At 38.6% G+C, this 25,596-nt stretch overlaps 1 protein-coding gene across 35 annotated transcripts in view; it reads right to left on the bottom strand.

Moving 5' to 3' along the window:
- The window catches only part of LOC117336857 (zinc finger and BTB domain-containing protein 17-like), an 83,094-nt gene that overhangs the window by 45,756 nt on the left and 11,742 nt on the right, over nt 1–25,596 (bottom strand). The window contains exons 5-8 of one of the 35 annotated variants that reach the window (XM_033897517.1): nt 23,932–23,991; nt 23,481–23,566; nt 22,681–23,278; nt 21,802–21,899 (exon numbers count right to left, since the gene is read on the bottom strand). The exons of 14 other annotated variants lie outside the window; for them this stretch is intronic. In XM_033897517.1, the coding sequence (XP_033753408.1) occupies nt 22,694–23,278; nt 23,481–23,566; nt 23,932–23,991 (731 nt within the window). In that variant the 3' untranslated portion in view covers nt 21,802–21,899; nt 22,681–22,693. 20 more of the 35 variants (XM_033897516.1, XM_033897520.1, XM_033897528.1 and 17 more) reach the window with 20 other exon arrangements.

Below are 25,596 nucleotides of genomic sequence, written 5' to 3'. Positions count from 1 at the left end.
TAACAGAGACAAATTCCACACAGCCAAAGACACCAAATATCCGAGGGCTGCTTACCAACAGATTCCAATGTTAAGTCTTGTAGAAATAAAGAAATATGTCCCCATTACCAGATAGTTTTGTCTTTGGTAACTTCATTGTGATCAGCTACTGTTGAATTAGCATGATCTTCAGACCTTATATTTATATATTTGAGCTGAATACTTTCATCATCCAATGTAAACAATCAACACTGCCTGACACCCAAAGTCTTTCCTCTTCTTTTTTTACCACAAGTACCCCTCCCCCAGATCATCAACAATTTTATAGCCAAGATATCTGAAAGTGTACCATTTTTTTTTTTTTTTTTTAATTATTATTGCCAATGTAATTTATTTTTTCTGCTTATTCTGTTTTGGTTTTGTTTCAGTCTTAGCAGGAACTGACCTTGCTATGTATGGCATATTTTAACAAAATACAGCCTCAAATAAACAGGAGAAAAACAGACAACAAATAACTACCAAACTATCTGTCTGTAATGCGAAGTTTTATTTGATTCCAACACATTTACAACTAGAAAATGTTTACTACAACTAAAAGTATATACATCATATGTGCTCAAGTATAAAGCATATATTCAACATGCAATACTTAAGTATAAAGTATACATATACCTTACTTGCTCAAGTATAAAGTATATACAACATACGTGCTCTAGTATCAAGTATATACATTATACATACTCTAGTATAAAGTATACACAGCGTATGTGCTCAAGTACAATGTATAGAAGTATAAAGCATATCCACCTTACATGCTCAGGTGTACAAGACTAATAAAATGGGATTATATGAAAGTACATTTTATCCTCAATGTGAACAGTAATGAGAATCAACAATATGTACAACAACTGATGTTCACTACGTAAAATTTAACAAAATCCCAAAAATATTCCAACTTTCATAAAGAACAAATCCAAAAAAATATTCAACGATCAAAAAGAACAAATACAAAAATATTTCACAGTGAACAAGGTTGCATCATTATCATACAAAAAGCATGCATTGCTAATAGGCACAATGAAAATACTAGTTTTGGCAAACTCTAATCATCTGAAATGCCAATTTAAAACCACCAAGCCTAAACACAGAATTCACATCCTCATTGTAACTATTGATTTTTCAGTCGGTGGAAACTAAAAATACGATTTCCAGCCATTTGCAAAAACTGATCTGGGAATAATCCCATGTGTTTATGAAACATGTCTAACACAGGCGCCCTGTCTTGTTACCAATACACAAAGGTATCTTACAAACAGAACACATCATCCGAGTGGAAACCGGACGGCCCGACTTTGTTGTTAACTTCAGCATCTTACAATAAAGACAGGCCTGCTTTCTGTTGTTATAGTTCCTAACCGTCTCATGCAGGACTCCTCCATAGGAGATTTGGTAACTCCAGGGGGGTTTTATTGGGGCTATCTGGATAACAGGCTCCCTTCTATAATGGGCACCTGTAACTAAAGAGGAAGGATTCGCCATGGCAACAGCATCCCCATTTAAACCAGACAGAATCATCAAACATAAAACTCAACAGAAACATTCAACTAACAACTGTTCGTGTGTGTAAATGTTCAAATCAAACATAAAACTCAAAATAACCAACAACTCAACAGAAACATTCAACTAACAATTGTTCGTGTGTGTAAATGTTCAAAGTCATCTGTTATCGAGTCAAATGTCCTGATGATTGGTATTTAGCTTTGATTTTTATTTTGTTAACATTATTCATGATGATAAAAAAAAAAAAAAAAAAACTCCTGGCAGCATAGGTACATAGATTGTTTATAGTGGCTGTGATTACTGATGTTATTGTGACTGCTCCAATCCACCCAGCTGTAGAAAACAGCATTGTTATGAAACAAGATCACAGTGCAAACCTGTCATTGTGACTGCTCCAATCCACCCAGCTGTAGAAAACAGCATTGTCATGAAACAAGATCACAGTGCAAACCTGTCATTGTGACTGCTCCAAGCCACCCAGCTGTAGAAAACAGTATTGTCATGAAACAAGATCACAGTGCAAACCTGTCATTGTGACTGCTCCAATCCACCCAGCTGTAGAAAACAGTATTGTCATGAAACAAGATCACAGTGCAAACCTGTCATTGTGACAGCTCCAAGCCACCCAGCTGTAGAGAACAGTGCCGTCACAAAGCAAAATCACAGTGCAAACTTGTCATTGTGACAGCTCCAAGCCACCCAGCTGTAGAAAACAGCATTGTCATGAAACAAGATCACAATGCAAACCTCTGCCATCTTTCACAATAGAGGCATTGTAAGAGTCACAAGGTCATTATCAGGGTAAAATATAACTACATAGTAAAAACTTAACAATTGTTTGAAATATACCGACTAGTTTCACAGCACTAGATAACTTAACTTATTCAGAAGTAGCATTTCAAATTGTCAGATTGAAAACAATACCTCAAAAGTCAGAGCAGACCACTAATTCAACAATAACTGAGTATAATCTCTTCATCAGCACTATTTCCTAAAGTTTAATCCCTTCATCAGCACTACTTCCTAAAATTTATGTACATCATACAAAAAAGCATGGCATTCTTCAGTCATTATGGCACTATGTTGCACCATTCTCATACTAATTAAGTCTCAGTCTAAATAACAGTGAGCTGATTCCATTACTTCAAATCAGTCAGTTCAATATTTCAATACTAAAATCTCATTCTCGAAGGAATTCAGCTCTTCAAGAAACAATTAGTTCGTGAAAGGAAGTCTAATACAATGCTTTATTCACTTATCAATGACCCTTGAATTTTAGCGATTTCTGAGGTCATATCACCATTTCACAGGAATCTAAAGGGTTAAAACATATGTTAAATAGACATGTCCCTTCAACCCCAAGATCAAGAGTCAAATAAGACTGTGAGGGTCAAAACAAACTCTTAAGGGTCTACAGGATGCCATGCTGATGGTTTGAAACACCAACATGAGATGTCTGGTTTGTCTAGTCATCACAGAATATGGGGGGAATGTTCTTGACATCCAACTGCTGACTCTGGGTGCTAGATATGGGGTTTACCACACCGTGTTGGCCAACCAAACCTGATCTCTGGTCTCCAGGCATTATCTGGTGTAATCCGACATACTTGTCACCAGAAAAGGAACTTTGATTGAAGTCGGAAACCACAACCCTGTCTGCAGGATAAGACATTTCATGGAATTTCCATCCCACGTAAACATCATCAGATGACGGACTAGGGTTTAATTCAGAGCCTGAACTCCCAGAAACTAAACTTGAGTGGAACAACTCGAAGCAGTTTCTGTCGGATTTATTGCCTATACAGAGTGGAACTGCACATTCCGAGCATTCCATCCTTGTGAAGACAACCCAGCCAGATTTAGTTTTAAGTTTGTTTTTTCTGCAGTAGTAACACTGAGCCCGTTTGTTGTTTGCTCGTCTCACTGCCCGGTGGACAAGTCCGTTACACAAGATTTCTATGTTCCAGGCAGGACGTCGGGGAGAAACCTCACATCTGTAGGCCAGCGGCCCTGGTACCTTAGGGAACTTAACTGAAAGAGTAAAGAACAGGAGTCCATGAGTTTCCACTGCAGCACCATGCAAGTGTTAGGACAAGGCGTGCTCACGTGCTACCAAGTACCGTCATGCAAGGTTAGGCACATATTAACCAAGATGCTTAATAAACAAAGCAAGTCATTGTAAAGTCCCGTATCACAGGTTTAAGTGTTTGTAAAGGTCTGCAATGTTTTAAATACATATGAAATAATCTGTCGACTACTGGGTCTACCTAGAAACACCTTAGTTGCATCAATTTCTTTGTATTTCTATTACACAGCAATTCCTTGTTCAGAGGTTTTATCACGCTTAGCATTTCCATCATATAAGATCATGTGTTTCCATCACAAAATGTTCAACTCAATCAACTACCGAACTAGTATTTATACAGCTGCCTGAATCTAGAGGAGAGGTTCATTGTCATGTCTCGAAACATTAGACAATCCGGTGATGTCTCCTCGTTCTGACTGAGGAAAAAAGCTTCCCGACCCAAAAAGCAGATTGTGGTAGTTGACAAAACAGTTACGTTCTCCGGTACAGAGCACAGCGTTACACATGGAGCAGTGATAACGCGAGAAAGCACTCCACCCAGACTTGGTGCGCACACGCTTTGACTGACAATACACGCATCTCTTCTGCTTATAGCCATCATTTTTAATCGGCTTATGCTGTGAACCTTCGGCACTGTCATAGAAATGCCTCAAAGCTGCGTAAGGTCCCATATGTACTGAAACAGGAAGAGAAAAACCAGCGTAAAACACCTGAACATGTACACAGCCAACGTGTAATCCTAAACATTTACATCTGACGAAAGAAATATCCAAATTTCTACACATTTTTACAGCAATATGAAAACCCCAAATATTTGTTCACAGAATTTTCACAACTAGTCCACAGCTAAAATCTGTGTTTTTGCCGAGTAACCTTTTCATCTGTAGATGAGGTGGACAAATGTTTAGAAGTAAAGCGGTTGTGTTCTTGCATCCAAATATTACTTGGAAGGAAATCACCTCCATCACATAAATCAAGGTCAATGAAAACTAAGACAGAGAAGAAACTCTAAATCTTTATTGAACAATACTATGATTCTTGTCATCAAATTTCTACAATTTTTTCATACAAGCTAACAACATCAGTCCTGCATTAGATGTGGCACCAACACATCAATAAACTTGTCTGGTTATGGACTAGACATCCATGGACTTCATGTGGCACCAACACATCAATAAACTTGTCTGGTTATGGACTAGACATCCATGGACTTCATGTGGCACCAACACATCAATAAACTTGTCTGGTTAAGGACTAGACATCCATGGACTTCATGTGGCACCAACACATCAATAAACTTGTCTGGTTAAGGACTAGACATCTTTGGACTCCAATGACACTCCAATGACACTTTGTGTCATGACAGTGATATATCTACTGTCCAGTAATACGATCTTGTCTGATAAAACACATGCGGTATACTTAAAATAGGTTTAAATTAAATAATCTTTATCTAACTTGTAGAATTATACATGTTTATATGTATCTATGTACATAATGTTTATATCACTGTTGACCTTAGTCACCAATGTCAGTCATCATCTGATAAACGTTCCTAGTCACCAATATCTGTCATCATCTGATAAACGTTCCTAGTCACCAATGTCAGTCATCATCTGATAAACGTTCCTAGTCACCAATATCTGTCATCATCTGATAAACGTTCCTAGTCACCAATGTCAGTCATCATCTGATAAACGTTTCCTAATGGTTTAGTGTCCACATGTCCTAGAATCACTCGCGCTTCACCTACACACCACAAGGGAACATTTCCTTAACGTAGAGAGTAGAGATAGCACTCTGGTCTGCACCGGGGACCACATCAGGGACCACATCAGGGACCACATCCTGCCCCACACTGGGAACATTCCTTAATGAAAGGATCTCTCATTTAGGGTACTAGAAATAACACTCTGGTCTACACTGGTGACAGCATCCTGCCCCATACTGGGAACCACACCTTGCTCCATACTAGGGACCATACCTTGTCCAACATTGGGGACCATGCCTGAGGTAAGGCAGGTGTGGTATACAGCGAAGCAGTGACGTGGGGGTCCTCGACACAGGGGTACTAGACACACCCTACAGTAGAACCTGGTGTACACATGCCACCCGGACTTTGTTCGTGTACAGTTCTGTAGACACTGCACACACAACTTTTGTTTATTACCCTCGTAATGCTGAGGAACATGTCTCAGCACCGGGTCGTAAGGAACACCGCTATACGGGTACCGAGAGATGACCTTGACCCCTGATGATACCATTGGGAGGAAGCCAGGGTCTGAAAACAGAAAAGTATAGCCATAGTAAGGCGAGAACACTAGTTTACAGTCGCTCAGGGTTAAACATACTACCAGGTAAACTTAATGCTATTTTCCATACTACACCCACCAAATCAAAGATACTATTCCGAGTTAAACAGATACATGCTTGGTATCCTTCAAATACAGGAAACATCACCAAATCACTGCTCAGAAAACAAAACAGCTGTTACAGTTTTAATTCATAATCACTCCCAGTTCACTGCTGTAAAATATCTCCTACTTCATATACATCAGCCATGCAAACTGAAATTGAACGAAGACATCTAATTGGTTCCAACACATTTCTCTGTTATTCCATTCCAAGTTCTACTAAAGAATTCAGACTATGTAGATATGACCATGTTATCATTCCGGAGGAGGTTGTGCCCAGGGTTCCCCCTTGAAGTATTCAGAACTATCCACTCCTTCAATTCTGCCTGTGGTTTTTTCCTTTCCAATGAATTCTGTAACATTCATCGAAGAGGAACTTGGCCCACTGAAACTATAGTTCCCCTGCATGCGATAACTCTCGGCCATTAGATTGTGATATTTATTGAAACAATTGCGTTCCGCGGTTGTACAGAGTGCTACACCACAAAGCTCACATTGAAAGCGAGCGTAAACTCGCCAACCAGCCTTCGTCTTGGTTCTGTTAGCCTGACACAATACACATGACTTGAGCTTATAGCCCTCGTTTTTAACGGCTCTGTGTATCACGGTTTCACTGGACTGTCCAGCATACTGCCCACTAGTCCAGGCCCCCGTTAGCAAGTTCATGTCCACGGACTGGCCAAGGTCTTGACCTGTGAAGGTCGTCCTAAATCTCCCTTGACCCTTCCATTGTGGTTCTGGAAAATACCGGAAAGGACAAGGAATGATAAGGCTGTAGATCTAGACACTAACTACAGGGCAGACCTTGGAAACAGAAATAACACATCTAAAGTATACATATTAGATATATAATGTTTTACCAGTCCAGTCTATCAGTGATATTTTAACATATAATCACATCGTAATTCACTTACTGCCAACAGCTGTATACAATCACTAAACCATTGTACAGATTTTGATGTATGGTTTCATTCACCAAAACAATATCTTGTGTGTGATTTATAAGTTCATAAGAACCTACACAACTTCTGATTGGTCACATTTTATCAGCAATGCTGTTTGATGATCTGCATAATTGTGAACTTGTTAATAACAACCAAGACAAATCTCTGAATGTGTAATAGAATTTATTTTCTCTTTTATTTCAGTATCTATTGAATATAGAAAACAAAAACAAGTCACCATACCCCGGTAATCTTTTACATTTATAGAACTGCAACACAGAACATTCATACAGACTATTTACAACTCTGTTGATATGGAAATCAAATCACTACATCAAAATACGAAGGAAAAAAAAACATTGACAATAACTGTATTTATCCTCAAATAAGCCCCCTCTCCTGGTGTTAAAGTTTAGTACTGTATTTATCCTCAAATAAGCCCCTCCTTTTGTGTAAACATTTAGTACTGTATTTATCCTCAAATAAACCCCCTCCCCTGGTGTAAGTTTAGTACAGTATTTATCCTCAAATAAGCCCCCTCCCCTGGTGTAAGTTTAGTACAGTATTTATCCTCAAATAAACCCCCTCCCCTGGTGCAAGTTTAGCACAGTATTAATCCTCAAATAAGCCCCCTCCCCTGGTGTAAGTTTAGTACTGTATTTATCCTAACATGACCCCCTCCCCTAGTGTAAGTTTAGTACTGTATTTATCCTAACATGACTCCCTCCCCTAGTGTAAGTTTAGTACTGTATTTATCCTAACATGACCCCCCTCCCCTAGTGTAAGTTTAGTACTGTATTTATCCTAACATGACCCCCTCCCCTGATGTAAGTTTAGTACAGTATTTATCCTAACATGACCCCCTCCCCTGGTGTAAGTCTAGTACTGTATTTATCCTCAAATAAACCCCCTCCCCTGGTGTTAAAGTTTAGTACTGTATTTATCCTCAAATAAGCCCCTCCTTTTGTGTAAACATTTAGTACTGTATTTATCCTCAAATAAACCCCCTCCCCTAGTGTAAGTTTAGTACTGTATTTATCCTAACATGACTCCCTCCCCTAGTGTAAGTTTAGTACTGTATTTATCCTAACATGACCCCCTCCCCTAGTGTAAGTTTAGTACTGTATTTATCCTAACATGACCCCCTCCCCTGATGTAAGTTTAGTACTGTATTTATCCTAACATGACCCCCTCCCCTAGTGTAAAAAATAAGTATGAATTATTTATGAACTACTGTTAGCTTCATATTTAAAAAAAAAAAAAAAAAAAAGATAATTAAATTTAGGGGGGCTTATTTGCAGATAAATGCCATACAAAAATCAAGTTTGTACAAGAGGGTTAAGTACTGATGACCAATCACATTTGTGAGTTATCATGAGAATTCATCCATATCTAGATGAATGTATATACAAGCTATTTAATGAGCAAATAAACAGGAAACACAAACAATTCTGTCTCATGATTACGCTACTAAATCCTAAACACAAGCCGAATAGCAACAACATACAACATACAAGTAACTGGGGGAAAATCATGCTTTCTGATAACCTAACTAATTTAATATTTTCTGAGTTTTGACATTAATTATGATCCCTACAATGAATGCTGTTGAGGAGGAGTACTGTAGTTTGCATCCACATGTATGTCCTTTGTATCGAGCTGAGAATTGGTGGCAATTTCAGTGTTTGTTACTGGTGTCTGAAACACAGTGTTGTGATAAAGTTCGAAACACCTGCGACCTTTACACAAAGCCACATCGCAGGCCTCACACTTGTGACGTGTGGACACCCGCCACCCAGACTTTGTTGTTACCTTATGGTACTGACAATACAAACAGTTTTTGAGTTTATTATTTTCTGTGGCCACAAGTCTATGCTGAAGAGAGCTATCCCCAACCACCTTTTTTGGGATCAGAGAAACCCTTCGTGGTGCCCCAGGTGACTTTCGACTGTAGCCATACCAAGGGGCACAACTCTCCCGGGAAGCTACATTGAAGGGATACATATAGCCCTGTGGGAATCCGATGTCTGAAAGAAGAAAGAAAGACAATGTTACCCACAGGTAGCAAGATCAAAGCTAGTTGTGAAGCAAATTTCCTCCTCCACAATTTTTACATAAGAAATTGCCTTTACAGTGTCAGGATGAAAAGATTTAACTACTAGGGCTCATTACAAATTGTTCATGTCAGTGCCTCCTTTTCACTTAGTCCATGGTTTTATTTCACAAGCATCCTTTTCTGTTCAGGAATGAATAAAACATCCTTTTCTTCAAGAGTTGACATTTTCCTTGATTTCCCCAAGACACACTGCAACCTCTAAATCTGGTATTTCATGTCTTGGCAATAATCCTGTATAATTTTATTGCGATGACCAGTGAGAAAGTCATGGTAAAGACGGAAACAACCACGCGAGCCTTTACACAGAGCAACATCACACATCCCACACTTGTGTCGAGTGTGCACCTTCCAACCAGATTTTGTTTTCACTTTATGAAACTTGCAAAACACGCAATTCTTTAACTTGTTTCCTTCTGTTGGTACAAGTCTATGGCCGATTGGAGCCCCGTTTTCATGGTCCCCACCCGTACCAGTTGAAGCCCCTCCTAAACTAGCTGTAGCCCCTGCCCCTCCCTGCAGGTCATACTTGGTGTCAGTGTAGTCATATCCGGGATCTACATAAGTATATTGAGTTCTCCAGCTCGGGACAGAACCTCTGTCTGAAATCAGAAACAAGAGATTTGTCAGCTGGTCATGAACTCCGCCCTGGCTAGAGGACCATTTCCCCTGAATGCTCATGCATGCAGCCAGGGCAATCATTTCTATCCAATTTCACTTGGTAGAAATATACAATTTCACAATAAAGAACTGTGTAGTTTAATCATAGCTTTAATTTGAATGTATTCGCTGTGACAAAGGAATTTTAGCACTATCATTATGGGTAACATGTGCGAGTTATGAATAAATCAACCCTATTATACTATTTAATTTGTAGACAATCTACACATACACCACACACCAAATACATCACTCAAAACATAACCCAAATACACTGTTTCTCTTAATACATCTCAATGAAATTGTCATTTTCCTCCCTAAAATAACCCTTTTTTTCTTCATTTCAAAGTAGTCAAACATAACCCAAGCAACACTAATTGTAACTAAGGCAACATATAACCATGTACATTGTAACTAAGGCAACAAAATTATATAAGCTGTAACCATAGTAACACAAGTGTGTGTTGTAACTATAGTAACACAAGTGTGTGTTGTAACTATAGTAACACAAGTGTGTGTTGTAACTATAGTAACGCAAGTGTGTGTTGTAACTATAGTAACACAAGTGTGTGTTGGAACTATAGTAACACAAGTGTGTGTTGTAACTATAGTAACACAAGTGTGTGTTGGAACTATAGTAACACAAGTGTGTGTTGTAACTATAGTAACACAAGTGTGTGTTGGAACTATAGTAACACAAGTGTGTGTTGTAACTATAGTAACACAAGTGTGTGTTGTAACTATAGTAACACAAGTGTGTGTTGTAACTATAGTAACACAAGTATGTGCTTAACTATAGCAACTCTTGGTGGTGTGCAATGTAAACAAGGAAATACTCATAATAAACACTGCAGGAGACTATATTCAACAAACTTACAAAAAGAAAACATTAATGTACAAGTTGATTTCGAAAGTGTTCCACAACAATTCACTACTAGCTGTAATGACTGAAGCCTTAATCAACCAACAATCCTCAGGACTAAACAACCACAAAACAGAACTGGTGTGATCACACCTACGAAACCCAACAGATCGGTCTTAGAATGTCTGCTGAAAGCATGCATGCTGAAGTCGCCGAGCTTTCCGCAGTATGGGATGATCTTGCTGACTGAAGAGAATGGCATGAAATTCTTGAAAGCACATCCGTTTGCCGAGACAAAGAGGCACATTGCAGACCTGACACTGATGCCGTGTGGCCACCTGCCAGCCTGATTTGGTCTTGATCTTATGGAACTGACAGTAAATACACTTCTTGAGTTTATTGAGCGAGGTTGGTATAAGTCTGTGACCTGCTATTCCACTCATAGAAGAGAACTGGGTTTGCCCCACCTGACTAGGCACCAGCCCTAACAGATTCTCAGTGTATCCCGGCCAGTCCTGGCCTGAAAGGAGACAAAAACTTGTTATTGTTTCTCAACCATCTCCACAAAATTTATCATTAACATATCAATAGTTTCCTCAGACAAAAAACTTCCAGAACTATATATAACAGGCAGCAACTAATATTTCTTCCTCCACAATACTTCAATCTATTTTGAGTCCAAAGAATTAAAAATATGCAGTTGTGAGAACACTTGGTACGTCAAAGTTGTTCATTCAAGGTCACATTAAAAGACAGCTAACTTGAACATTTTGTCATGTTGTGCAACATCTTGGGTATTAGCTTTGTTTTGGAATATTCTTCAGTTTTTCCTGATGTCCACTAAACCAAATCAAACAAGTGACCTACATGACTCATGACAAGACAAACAAGACTGATCTTTGTAATATTTAGGTTGTATATTTAAACATCCAATCAACAGCTATGGTCAGTTAAAGACGGCCTCCGATGTGTGCAAGATGTGTAATGTGTGATTTGGGAAGCAGCAACAACATCATTTTACTATATTTCGATATCACATGTGCAAGATCTTCCTGTATAACTTATAACTGTATTAGAGTTTATACATCTGACACTGTATTCGAGTTGACCTAGACTGAATCGTTATTACTGTACAATCCAAGTAAATTTTTATTGAGCAACAAGAAGTGTTGTACGAGGTTATAATTCATAAGGATTTACCAAAATTTGTAATTTTTTCTAATTAAGAAATGTGCTTGTAAACACCATTTAGCTGTACATCAAGATGCAAGCCATAGGTATGTACGACAGAAAAATTCACAGACTTTATGGAGCACCTGCTGACATGCATATATAGTCTTTGTTATAATTATAATCAGTCCACCTTTTTAATTGGTCCATTTACCACCAATGTTACTGGAATCCCCCTTTGAATCTTGGCTCCATTTTGAATCTGTTATCTGGAGAGGGGATCGGAGGAGGTTGATGGCCAACAGAGGATGGCTGTATCATAGATAACAGATGGTCTGACTGTATCATAGATGATATTGTGGAATGACTCGAAGATGATGTTGGCATAGGACTTGTCGACGATTGGGGCGACTGAATCAGGGAAGTTTGAGAAAGATGACTCAGAGATGAACCGTGTGGATGAGCAGTCTCGCCCAGACCTTGCTTCAATACAGGAGCATCACCATGACCTGTTAATTTTCCAAACATGATGTTGTGATAATCTACAAAACAGTTTCGCCGACCCTTACAAAGGGGCACGCAACACACATCACACTGGAAACGACACTGTATTCGCCAACCCAACTTGGACTTGATCTGGTTCATGTGACACAGACCACACGTTTTCAGCTTGTTGCCCTCGTTAGGTACAAGTCGGTGAGGGCCGCTATCAGTGAAGTACAAGGTGTTAATCCGAGGGTTTATGAGAGACAAATTACTCTCCGAGAGCTCATCACCAGGACCGGGCCAAAAAGACAGAGGCCCTGAAAGGGAAAGAAGACAAATTACCAGGTGTTTTTATATCCCTATAATTATTTACCTCAGATAAACAAAGACTTAAGCAAACACCTTGTACCCACAGCAGCGGAAGAAAATGTCAAATTAATTGCTTGGAAAGTTTTTGTGCAACCTTAACAGCAACCAAACTATATAATCAAATATGCCCTGTCAAGGCTGTCTATTTCAATATGCATTATTTACATTTAGGTTGTATTTCAGTCAGTTAGGTTTGGTATATTGGAAATGTCATAGGAGCTTTTCGTATCAAAATCCCAGACCAGGTTTGACATCAGCACGGATTGCATCAACTGGTGGAACTTGTTATAACAGTCACGTTTCCCACTACACAGAGGCACTTCACAGACTTTACAATGATATCGAGACTTTACATGCCACCCACAGTCTGTCTTGTTTCTGTATATCTTGCAGTACACACACGATCTCGTCTTTCCCTCGGGATTTGGAGCTATTGTATGACGATGGTTCTCCATAACATTATTCATATTCACACCAAACTGGCCAAAGTCTAGTTCAGACTCCTTGATAGGGGCCAAACCAGTTCCAGATCTTGGAATGCCTCCTATGGAGGGAATTTCTGAAGGACCACTGAATCTCCCACCACTTCCATATAAAGGCAATTCTGATATACCAAACATTTTTGCACCTCCTCCAAAGGGAGATAATTCAGACTGACCAACTTCCATCTTGTAATTTACATTAGTAAAGTCTAGGCGTGAAGATGCTCCAAAACCTCTTGCATATAAACGTGAGATTTCAATTTCTCTTTCCTTGTTTCCAGGCAGCTCGAACATGCTACCTGGATACCGTGGTTCTGAATGGGCAGTGGCATTTTCATGCACCAGTTCTGAAAAAAGTAACAGCCCTATGTTAGATTTTATTTTAACTGGGATTAATTCTTTGTGCATTACCAATATAAAAATCACCCCAAACCTGGACTTAAGACTGTACAGGAGTTTTATATATCACCCCAAACCTGGACTTAGACTGTACAGGAGTTTTATATATCACCCCAAACCTGTACTTAGACTGTACAGGAATTTTATATGTCCAAATTTAAAGTATCCACCATCACTGCATGCTTAGGCAATGTCTAGTATACTCATTACCAATATAAAAATCACCCCAAACCTGTACTTAGACTGTACAGGAGTTTTTATATGTCCAAATTTAAAGTATCCACCATCACTTCATGCTTAGGCAATGTCTAGTATACTCAAGTCCAAATCCCAATTGTTGCCCCATCGTTGTTTTTTTCCTTTGAACAATCAACAAAAACTGACAAAGAATAGACAGCTTTTATTCATAACTTAGCAATATTTACAACATGACATATGAAAGAGGAAAAAAAAAGATTCTGAAGCATATACCCTTTTGTATGACAAGCTCTATATAGCATATCAGAATGGGTTGTTTCCATTAACAAGCCTTGAGCATAAAAAGCATGTTGAGCAAATGAATCTCTACCTCAATTAAAAGTTAAGGCTGATAAACTACAAAGTATCTAACACTCACACTAGAGCTGTGTAAGGAGATAATGACTTTATTAAACCAAAGTTTTATCAGTCATTTAAATACAAAATATAACCAAAGTTTTATCAGTCATTTAAATACAAAATATACAACAGACATGTACTAGATACACTGGTGTAATTATCTCAAGTGACCTGTACTCGATACACTGATGTAATGTATCTCAAGCGACATGTACCCAATACACCGGAGTGTGTTTCGCAATCTGTTTACAAATGAAAGTCAATGTTCTAATATTTTGTTCCAATATTTTATATCGGATAGGTAAAAATATGGACAGCTAGACTTTCAAAGAATTATCTTCTCCCCAAATATAATTCCATGTGAATGTATACACATGTACTGATATTTCTAAACCCATACCTATTTTAACGTGTTGTGAAAGTATACAAGGACATTCATAAAATCTGTATTGCTACTGTCCTCTCCCAAAATCATAAACGTATATATACATGTCAAATGTTCTATTCCCCGTCCTCCACAGAATCAGTTTTCCCTCAACTTCTAACAGCAAATTCAGACACATCAAATGAATGCTAGTGTAGCCAGTCTACCCAAATATAGTGCAATCCATTAGTTATATCATTAAGTATTATCATTTTGAAGGAGTTTATTTTGAAGTAGTTTTGCCGAAGGAGGTATCTGATAGGATACCGTACTATTAGCAAATTTCGCTTTCATGAACTTGTTAAGTTTTTTGGGATCGATATCGGGATGAGATTGCACAAGCTCATGGAATTTGATGAAGCAGTCACTCTGTCCATAGCGACAGAGAGGAACATCACACTGTGTACACTGATAGTAGGACTTGACCGTGTACCCTGAAGGGTACTTGTTGCCTACAAGGTCACAGTAATGACATGCCTTCTTGTGGCCCTGGATATGGGCAAGCCCATGGCCTAGGAACCCTGAAAACGCTGTCAGGTTGTCCTGCTCCCCTCCCCCCTGGTTCGGGGGTAGGGGTGGGAGAGAAAGGCTCGGAGTATCATAGGAAAACCAACTAGAACCAGCTGGAAAGTCTTCAGTTGGTGCAGAAGTGGTGATGCCTGAAAGCATAAAGAAGGCACCATTAACACTGTGGCCTTTGTTTAGAATAATCCTTACCGCTGAAAAGTTTTAATACTAATCCTCAGGTTTAACTGCCCAGTACAATGTAATACAAAGGACGCTACCTGTTCATGTCCTTGTATGTAGCATTACTTAACTTTATCAAATAAATCCACACAACCTGCGAAACGTCATTAACCAGATCTTGCCCTCGTCTTAATCTAGGTTACATTGTCATGATGGAGGAGACCCATTAACACAAAAGTATGTTTGCTCGAGTTTAACTGCCGATCGACGGCTGTGGTCATTTAGGGCCATGATGATTCATTCACTACTGTATTATGAACAAACATGGGTTACAAAGACAAAATCAGATAAAAACTAAAAGCTTTTGCATTGTATATTTAAATCATTAAATATTGGGGTTAACATAATAAGAGATAACGAATAGATAATGTCAAAGGTAATAAGATAAGTCTATAGAATAGTTTGATGTGCCTTCATTTGTCCATTGTTTATAAAACAAACTAATGTACATCACGTTTTCATGTTATTCATTTCAGAGGAAGATTTAAAGTTCATTTTCCTCAGCATAATTTGAAGCATCTCCGGATCAATCTGTGGGTTAGCTTTGACTATTTCATGGAATTTGACATAACAGTCATTCTGTGCAGACCTACACAGGGGGGTCATGCATCGCTGACAACGGTAGTAAGTACTCGTAGACTTGCCACAGGCATACCGCCGCCCTACCAGGTAACAGTACACACAACCGCGTTTGTAACCCTTCATGTGAATCAGTTGGTGTTCCAACAGGAATTCATAGTCAAACTTTGTGGAAGCATGATCAGGTATAGCACTGTTGTAAGGGTTATATTCAGATGACCCCGGGGGACAACCCCAGCCATAGCGTGTACCGCTTGGGAGCTTTGCTTGGCCACCCAAAGGCTTGGAGTGGTGTCCTAACAGATCCCATCCTGAAACGACAAATAAACGCCGTTAATGATGGCTGGACATCTGTTTGTCTAACTCAATGAAAATGACATCCACTTTTCACCTATATGTCTATGTGTGAAAACAACAATCATTTTCACCTATATGTCTATGTGTGACCTGTCACCTGCAGTCTTAATACAACAGCTGTAAGATCAGCCAGATAATTCAATCATATTTTCTATACTTAGTATACTTGTTAACATGCTGATTTAAGCAGACCAGCATGTTTTCCAAGAAAACTTTATTAGAGAAGTTCTTTTAATATAGATGGATGATGGATTTTTTCCTCCTGAAATTACACAAAGATTCTTAATTAACCAAACCAAGTCCTGGTGTCAATGATGTCATTTCTTCATATCCCTTTTCAATGGAATCTTTTCTAGAGAGCTAGTACCCTCATTATTGAGGTGAGCTAGTACCCTCATTATTGAGGCGAATACTGTAATTGCTTTGATTCAGTCTTCATTTTGATCTTTAGCCTTTGAATGAGAAACCTAGGTTTAACAGTGGGATTTTGGTAGACCAATTCATGGAACTTGGTAAAGCAGTCAATATTGCCACTTTTACACAGGTGTACGTTACACAGTTCACACTTATAAAAGGAACGTGTAGTTTTCCCACAGCGATACTTGTTGCCTACAATATCACAGAAGCCACACACTCGCTTGTTAGCATGTCCGTGTACAAGAGCATGACCAGGCAGAGCTGGGAACACTGGGCAGTACTTAGGGTCAAGGTGTTTCGTCACCTGGTGCACGCATTTCATCCCTTGTTGCCCAAAGACAAGAGAAGTGTTATCAGACTCCGCAAACTCTTTCTGGTCGTAACTATACCAATCAAAGCCATCTTGTACCATTGTATCTGTTGGCAACTCATGTTCTGAAAGGAGAAATAAGCAGGCCTTGTTAAGAACTGTACAGATCTGTTTAATGGTTACTACAGAAGCCAGTAACTTAGCAACAAATTTCATATGTTACAGTCTAATGTGTTGACAGGCCAGTGTTTGGGGAAGCAGTTCTGTACAAATGGTATGAAAACAATGTCCTTCTAAAGTGTGCATCTATCGTGATGCACAATGAACTCAGCATTCAACAACTTGCAAAACATTAAAAGTCTCAACCAATTATCTCCCAACTAATCAAACGAATCTACAATTACAAGCAACAAGTTCCTCTGCAGTGAATTGGCAAAAGTGTTAACTCATTCCAACTGAACCTTCTTTGTCACCTCAGAAACATGGCAACACAAACCAAACCTACAAAGATACTCTATTAACAGCCTTTAAAGATTGTATAAGGGTCAACGGATCTGACCCAGGATTATCACGTAAAAGTTCGTGAAACCGCCAGAAACATCTTTTTTCTTCACTTTTACACAAGTGCACATTACACTGTTCACATCTGAAGAAGGATTTGAATGTCTGTCCGCAACGGTACTTGTTCTGAACGAGATCACAATAACCGCAAACACGCTTGTTGCCTTGGCAATGCACAAGGTGATGGCCGTCTGTGGTGCTTAGGTAGACAGTCCTACGTATTCGGGGTGGCAGCGTTTGGGGAAACATATTACCAGAATTGAAGAATGGTTCAAACTGCCCCCAGTTGGAGCTTAGCATGTGGGATTCTGAAAGGATAAAGAAAGTCGTCGTTAGGATCTCCTACGTTCTATCATGTCAAACCTGGGGTCTCATCACTTAAGATTAAGTAACAAGTGTAAATGTTTAAAACAAAACCTGTATCACTGACCTTTCCGATTGTAAAGCTTTTCTGAATACCTGTACAATACCACTGTATACTTTGTATGTATTAGTGAACCCTGTGTTATCATGAACACCTGTATAAATCTGACCTTCACTTAAGGTCAGACTATATACTTTTATATATTAAGTGAACCTGTGTAATCAGAACACCTGTATCAATATGACCTTCACCTATTCTGTACTTTATAAACACATTAGGTTTCTTACCATTTGTATCACCAAATTACAGAAATAAACAGGATATCACTTGTTCAAATCGAACTGTTTTAATAATAACCTATAACACACTTAACATCACTTGATTTGATGTGATCAATGCTGTAACAGTCCAACACTAGGGGAGCTTGTAAACAAGACACTGATAAACCAAACAGCTGTTCACAGTTGATAATATAAACATCCAATTTAATGTTTATTTAATAAAGGAAAATGACACTTTATTGTTTAAATATTCTTCTTTTTTCAATCATGAATATTGAAGATATTGAATCAGCATAACAAGTTTTAGTCAAGGACAAGTTTGACACTAGGTGATAGACATGTTCTGTGAGTGCTTGCTCTGTCCTAGGACCAGACAAACTTGACACTAGGTAATACAGACATGTTCTGCGAGTGCTTGCTCTGTCCTAAAGGTTTTGCCACAGAACCCACAGCTTGGTGTCCTCTGTACATGCGTTCTCTTGTGTCGTTCAAGGCGACTCTGGCTGCCGAATAACTTCCCACAAATATTACATTGAGGACAGCCTTTTCCCGAGCCATGGGCTGTTTTGGAGTGAAGATAAAGTCCTGACCGCGAAGTAAAAGACTTGGCACACAATTTGCACGAGATTTCCTTCACTTGAATACCATGGACCCTAGTTTTATGTTGTATGAGCAGCCTCTTGGTAAGGAAAGTCTGACCACAGTGGACACACGACACTGCCCCCCAATGCTGGAAGTTAATACCTGGTTCAGTCAACTGGGACGGCCCGACACCCGTTCCCCCACTAATAACATGGTCATCCGACAACGCCGTATCAAATCCCAGTCCGAGAGTCGAGGATTGACCGATACCACCATAAGGGAGCTCTCCTAAGTAAAGATAAGAAAATATCCTCTTTTAACCCCAATTCAAGAATTATCTTTTTTAAAATATCATGCTACTTGCCCAATGCATTGTTTCTACCAGGTTGATAGGGTACACAAAACGCTACAGAGAGACAATTTGTTAGTTTTTCATTTATAATAGCCATTTTTCACAGCACATGACGGTGTACCACACAACTTGAGTCCATTTTAAGCATGTACAGATAAACGGATTTACCAACAAGAACTCTCCAGCAACACTTGGTCGGGAAAACACCTGGTAAAACAAGTACAACAAATTCCACTTGAGAGCAATCTACGAATCACAATACAGGATTTGAAAAGTCACCAGTATAGCCAGCCCATGCCATTCCTCAGAGAAGTTTTCACTTAATTGAAGGTGAAGTTTGAAAGTTATACCCCCCATTCCTGTCGGCAGTTATGCTTTTTTAGGCTACTTTTATAGCGGTATCGTTTGCCACAAATCAAACAAGCAAACGCCTCCTCAGAAGTGTGCTTCCTTTCATGTACAATAAGTCGGCTTTTGCTGCCAAAGTACTTCCCACAAGTCTTACACCGTGGACAGGTTTTAACAGAACTGTGCCAAATATTTTGGTGTATCCTAAATCCAGATTTCGACTTGAACCCCTTGCCACACTCCAGACAAAACTCCACAATCAATTGATCGTGAGAGGATGCCAGGTGAGCTCTATACTCATCCCTGGTCCGAAGCACCACTGGACAGATTCGACACCTAAACAGCTTGCACAGATGTTTGACATGGTAGGATAATTCCGGCTTGGAGCGGAACATCGTCCCACACATAGCACACTGGATGACAGTGATTTGGCCACGGCCGTCCCTACTCCAGGTACAGATACCTTCCATTTTATAGGAATGGCCGCCTATTTAAAACAAAAACAAACGGATTCCATTTTAATTTCTTCAAATCTTTTTTAATTCATAACCATCCATAACATAGACCTACTGTAAGATAGGACACCTTATACCTCACAATTCAACAGCCTTTCTCTCCAAAATCTCAAGGTTTTAATAACCCTTCATCTCTGATCCATCAGTACCCTACCCTTTAAATATATTTACAACCATAACCTTACATCAGTAATGCCCAAGGGTCAAGTTCACCTCATTCAATTGATACATTATGAACATTGCACACATCTATCATTTATGAAATAATTCACCTTAATGAGAATGGATGTACCACATGAAAACCTTACAATGTCTACACGATCTCTGACCAAAAATCATTGTCACAAATTATTGTAATTGGTTAATTCCAGCCTTGATTTGTTCTGATGTATTACACATCTAACATGGGTATTTAGTCAACACTTCCAAGTCAGAAACACAAACATCACAAAATAAAAATAGAACAGCCTCGCTCCAATGGTTTTGTTTCCACACTTTCAGCAATGAACACATCACGTTATGCATGTATGGTTTTTTAAGTTTCTTTCATAGCGGAAATGTTTACCACAGATATTACAGGAGATTGTCTCCCCTGAGTGGATTCGTTCATGAACAGACAGTCTACTTCGACTGCCGAACACCTTTCCACAAGTCCTACACCTGGGACAAGTGTTGACGGGGCTGTGATGAATCTTTCGGTGGATGTAGTACCCAGACTTGGACTTAAACCCTTTACCACAGTCGGTACAGTAAGACACTATCACCTGGCCATGACACTGAGCCATGTGCCACTTCAATACATTTCTATCGTCAAAATTACTGGGGCAAAGTTTACAGCGGAACTGATTACAATGGTTCTGAACGTGACTAGATAGAAGTTCTCGGGACCGGAACATGGTACCGCACATCTCGCACGTGAAATGAAGTCGCAAGTCTGACATGTATTGGACCGGTTGTACACTTTCCTTCATGGAGCCAACTTGTATTCTGCTTACAAGATCATCTCCTATTCAAAACACAAAAACGCCTTAATCAGACTCTCAGCTTTGTGCGTGAATTTACGTTTGCATGCAAACCTATAATTCACTCTATTCATACAGAATTTCTTCACTATAACGACACTGACAATTTGGGTGATATAAATGTATTGAGCCCTAATGGAAAGACAAAACATTGTGACATCAATGGTTCCAAGCTGACAAATCCAATGTACCTAGCCTACAGATTACTGGTCCCTAATCCACACATCACAGATATAACTTCTCTTGGCCAGCTCATAAATTACTTCACACCAATATACCAAGTGTAGAATTATTTTATTTCCAACTCAAGATTAACATATATACAAACACTGCAATATGATCCCTTCTCCATTACAGTAGACAGCACATTAATAGAAACTAAACCAACTATCACTCCATAAAAATAGATGTGTCCAAGATCCACAATATTGAATTTACTGAGTTGATTGTACACACTGATGTAAAATGTATCGTTCTCGATTAGGAAACACACGAGTACATCTTGTACAGGTAAATGTTTTGTTTAAGTGTGTTTTCTGATGTACCAACAGGCGACTAGGACTGCCAAAATACTTGCCACAAATTTGACACTGTGGACAAGTTTTCACCAAGTTGTGGTGAATGTTTTTATGAATGTAGTAACCTGACTTCGATTTGAAGGATTTGCCACACTCATTACAGAAGGCAGCAATAACCTGGCCGTGAACCGTTTCCATGTGTTCGGTTAAGTTGCTTCGGTCGTTAAATACCAGCGTACAATGTTTACAGCGAAACTCAGAGCACTCATTCTGAACATGATGAGCAAGAAGCTCTTTCGTGGCTGAAATTTCACCACACATTTCACACTGGTGACCTTGACCTTGGCCGATGTCTTTCGGGGCGACTTGCGTACTTGGAACACTGGGCCAGATGAAGAGACCTATTTAAAGAGAAGAATCCCTCGTCAGTTCTCTTATCCAAGACAGCCTGTACAAGCTTGAAACTAGCTTATGTAATGTAGGGGAAAGGGGGATATCATTGCATGGGGATGTTGCAGCACAAAGTTTTGAACAGAACTAATCTCTCACACAACCAGTAAGAAATACACAACAAAACTATGGTAGAAACATATGTAACAAACTTGAAATACTAAAACTCAAGTGAGAAACCAACAATTTTGCCAAACCTGCCAAAACCAATTAAAGATAACGAGGATGACAGTAACAGGATTAATGCTGTCACAAATCTGGGTTGGTATGGGTTATTTCGTTATCTTCAAAACTGTATTTCACATTCATATTCGGAACACCAGTTAACTAAATTCTTTTATATCAACATTGTACCTTTATTTCCCCAAGATGTTTATTAGTCACATTAAAATATGTGCAAAATTTTGCAAATTATTGAAGTTTTGCTGTTTACAATGAAAGTTTTCACGTATTGAAGTGCATAATATTTGAATGAATTAAATTCAAATAAAAAACGGTGAAAAACAAAGAAAATGAAAAAATTTATTTCACACTATGGTAAAAACAAATCTACGGGAAAACATTGGTACATGTATCATCGAAGTGAATCTACTTGGTATGTAGAATGTTCTGAGACTTTCTCAAATAGTGTGGTTATTCTTTTTTAATGCTTAGTTTTTTTGTTTGTTTTTTTTTAATATAAGGTAATTTTTTGCTGGATTTTATACTTTTACAATTCAATGGCCTCTTTACTTTGATCTCCTCCTCATTTATATCTATCTCTAGGGTCTTGTAAATCATAGGTAGGATTGTAAGGATTTGTAGCTGTGCGTGTGTTGTAAGAATCGCCGGTAACGGAGCTGTATGATCGGTCTGTGAAAGGGATGCTGTACTGATTGTCCGTCATCTCCAAGTTTGACTGGCTGACCTCTGGACCTTGTTGGTTGTCAGTATGTGCCTGTAGTCTGTTACTGCCAGGCTGTGATAGAGCTTGCTGTCGACTCTCGGCCAGCTGCATGTTGTACCTGTTGGCTGATTTAGCTTTACTACAGATTGAGGACACTTTACTGGCTAGGGCCATGCGGACCTCCCCTCGTCGGTGTCGACTGTTACACACACAGAACGATGTAATAGCAGCTATGATATCAGGATTTAATTGTTCCTTTGTCGTGGAAACCCCTGACAAGGATTTGCCTAGCAGTTCCTTGGACGTCCAGAAAACTCCCAACAAGTAACGCGCCATTTTCTCTCCGTTGCGCTTGTCCCGTCCTTGCTCAATTCCCTTTTTGAGAGCCACCTGTAGATGATGTGGATATACAAACACTCTGGTCCCTGGAGATACTTCAACCATCTGAAATATACAAAACTTTGTAAGTTTAATGCAGTCAAATTTTAAATTATTTCATAATTGCACAGACAATCATAACTTTAACAATCCAAAACTAAGTATTCTTAACGTCTAGAATTGAAAAGATAAAACAAGTGTGGAACTCCCCATAGCCAGAATATCTTCTGGTCAGTCATAGATAAGGATTTGATTTCTGGATATTTACCTCAAATTTTGATGCATATTCCATAGTGTAGATACCCGGTGACGGGCTTATCATTGGCCGATAGTTTGGGATGCCTGCAGTGGGACCTGTAAAGCACAAACATATTTAACTAATTATCAAGACAGCATAGAAGACTACATCAGTAATCATTTTTCATTTCAACAAATTTTATTGACATTTGATGTTATTTGTCAAAAGGATAAAATAACAAGCCAAGACTATATAAATTTTCTCCTATGGTGGCAATTGGAATGTATAAATATAAAATGAATATATAAATTTACTATGAAATGAAAATCATTTTTTAACACTCCTGTCAAGTTAGAGCAACAAAGCAACTTTTCTTCCGAAGAATATACAAAAGTATTGTTTGTTTTCCAAGAAAAAGAGAATTATGATGTCAACTGCCTTTTTATCCCAAGTTTCAAGATAATTGCCTCTATATTCTTACCTTTAAATAAATCCACATCAGCGGTCTGAAGCATCATGTAATCCTCCAAGTCAGTACATTCTGAAATTTTAAAAACAAAATTGTTACGGAAATTCTTTGATTATCAAATATTATTAGTCTTTTAAATTTAACTAAAAAGTCTAAAGAAAATACTGAACTTATTAAATATTGATAGAAAATTTTTACTTCAGCAGACTTTGTTTTCTCGATAGTTAACTCTTGGAGTTTGTTATTGAAGTGATCCCTAAGTCTAGCCATGCAAAGAGTTAACTTATAAAATAATGTTACATTACAAATTAAAACTTACCATCAATTTTCATTTTCTTCCTCTGCATTTCTTCTTCTTAACAGCCAAAATATTGTAGAAATATTTAATATCTACACCAGCAAAAACAAATGATACACCTGTAGTTATTGTCACCATCTTGACATGGATAGACACTGGGGGTCACTTCAATACAGGACAATACCATTATTGTCAAAGCAGGAGATGGGGTTCTTCCATACTTGTTTACCTCTCATGTTAGCTCCACTTATGAACGGCATTCAACAAGACTGAATCTCCAGTGCTTAAGTTACCAATGATCTTAAAGTTCTGTCGAGGAATTATAACGTGGGTCTCTCACCTTTAACCAGTGATGTGCACCGTTTCCACCTACTTAACTGATTGGACGTAAGTTTTATGCAGGGACAGGCTTTTAAACTGTAGTATAATCATAAGTTGTGTACTCAAAAAATTACTACCTCTATTGAGAATTCTGACCTGGTTTCCAGAGTTTTCTGGATATTTGCCGACAAGAACAGTCTGCTTTTCATGAAACTTTGAACATAAACTGTTAATGATATCGACGATCAACCATGAGCATTATTTTGAAAATAAACCGTTACAAGAAAGTTTTCATACATCCAATCATATGAACAGACTTTCAACTTCTATCAACAGTGTAGTCTAACGACCTAGATAAACAGTATCTGCCTAGCGGTGTGGAGGAATCTCATAGTTGTGACATCAGACAGTATGGCTAGTTTGATTCTTTACTCAGAACTAACAAACATGCTGGGAAATCATTTTTCAATCCTATAACATGGGATGATTTCAGTGTTCCCAACGGTTTCCTAGCGACAAAGACTGTATAACCAACAAGACATGGACCGAAAACTTGAGACAACTAAACTGTGAACCAGAAACTTCAAATAACCACTTTACAGTACATATTGCAATTTAACACACTTCTAACTGTTTTTGCTTTCCTTTGTCAATTATAACATCTCCATAATTTTGGTAAATGTTAAGAATATGTTATAAAACTGGGCTTAATAGTGCTTCACAGCAGACCTTCAATAAAATAAATTTGTGCTTCCATTTAACATTTTTTTTTTTTATGAACCTTGGGTATCCAGTCAATAAAGAAATTTCATACAATGAACGTGTTTATATAAATTTTATTGCACATAAACATCAGATCAACTCTTGCTATACAGCCAGACCTTCCTGTATTGTCAATTCTCACTTTGTTCATCTCATCAAATTAATTGGTTCTCAAACACAGTATCGTGATATGCAATAGCGTGTTTGGCCTTGAATGTAGCAGCAGAGATCTTCGATGCCATGGCCGTTTTCACTGGTCCTCGTTTATGACGTCCATGTAAAAGACAGAAAGCTGA

This window comes from Pecten maximus, chromosome 10 (assembly GCF_902652985.1).
Source record: "Pecten maximus chromosome 10, xPecMax1.1, whole genome shotgun sequence".
Classification (NCBI taxonomy): Eukaryota; Metazoa; Mollusca; class Bivalvia; order Pectinida; family Pectinidae; genus Pecten; species Pecten maximus.
The sequence above is the reverse complement of the archived record's forward strand: the minus strand, read 5'-3'. Positions and strand labels throughout refer to the sequence as shown.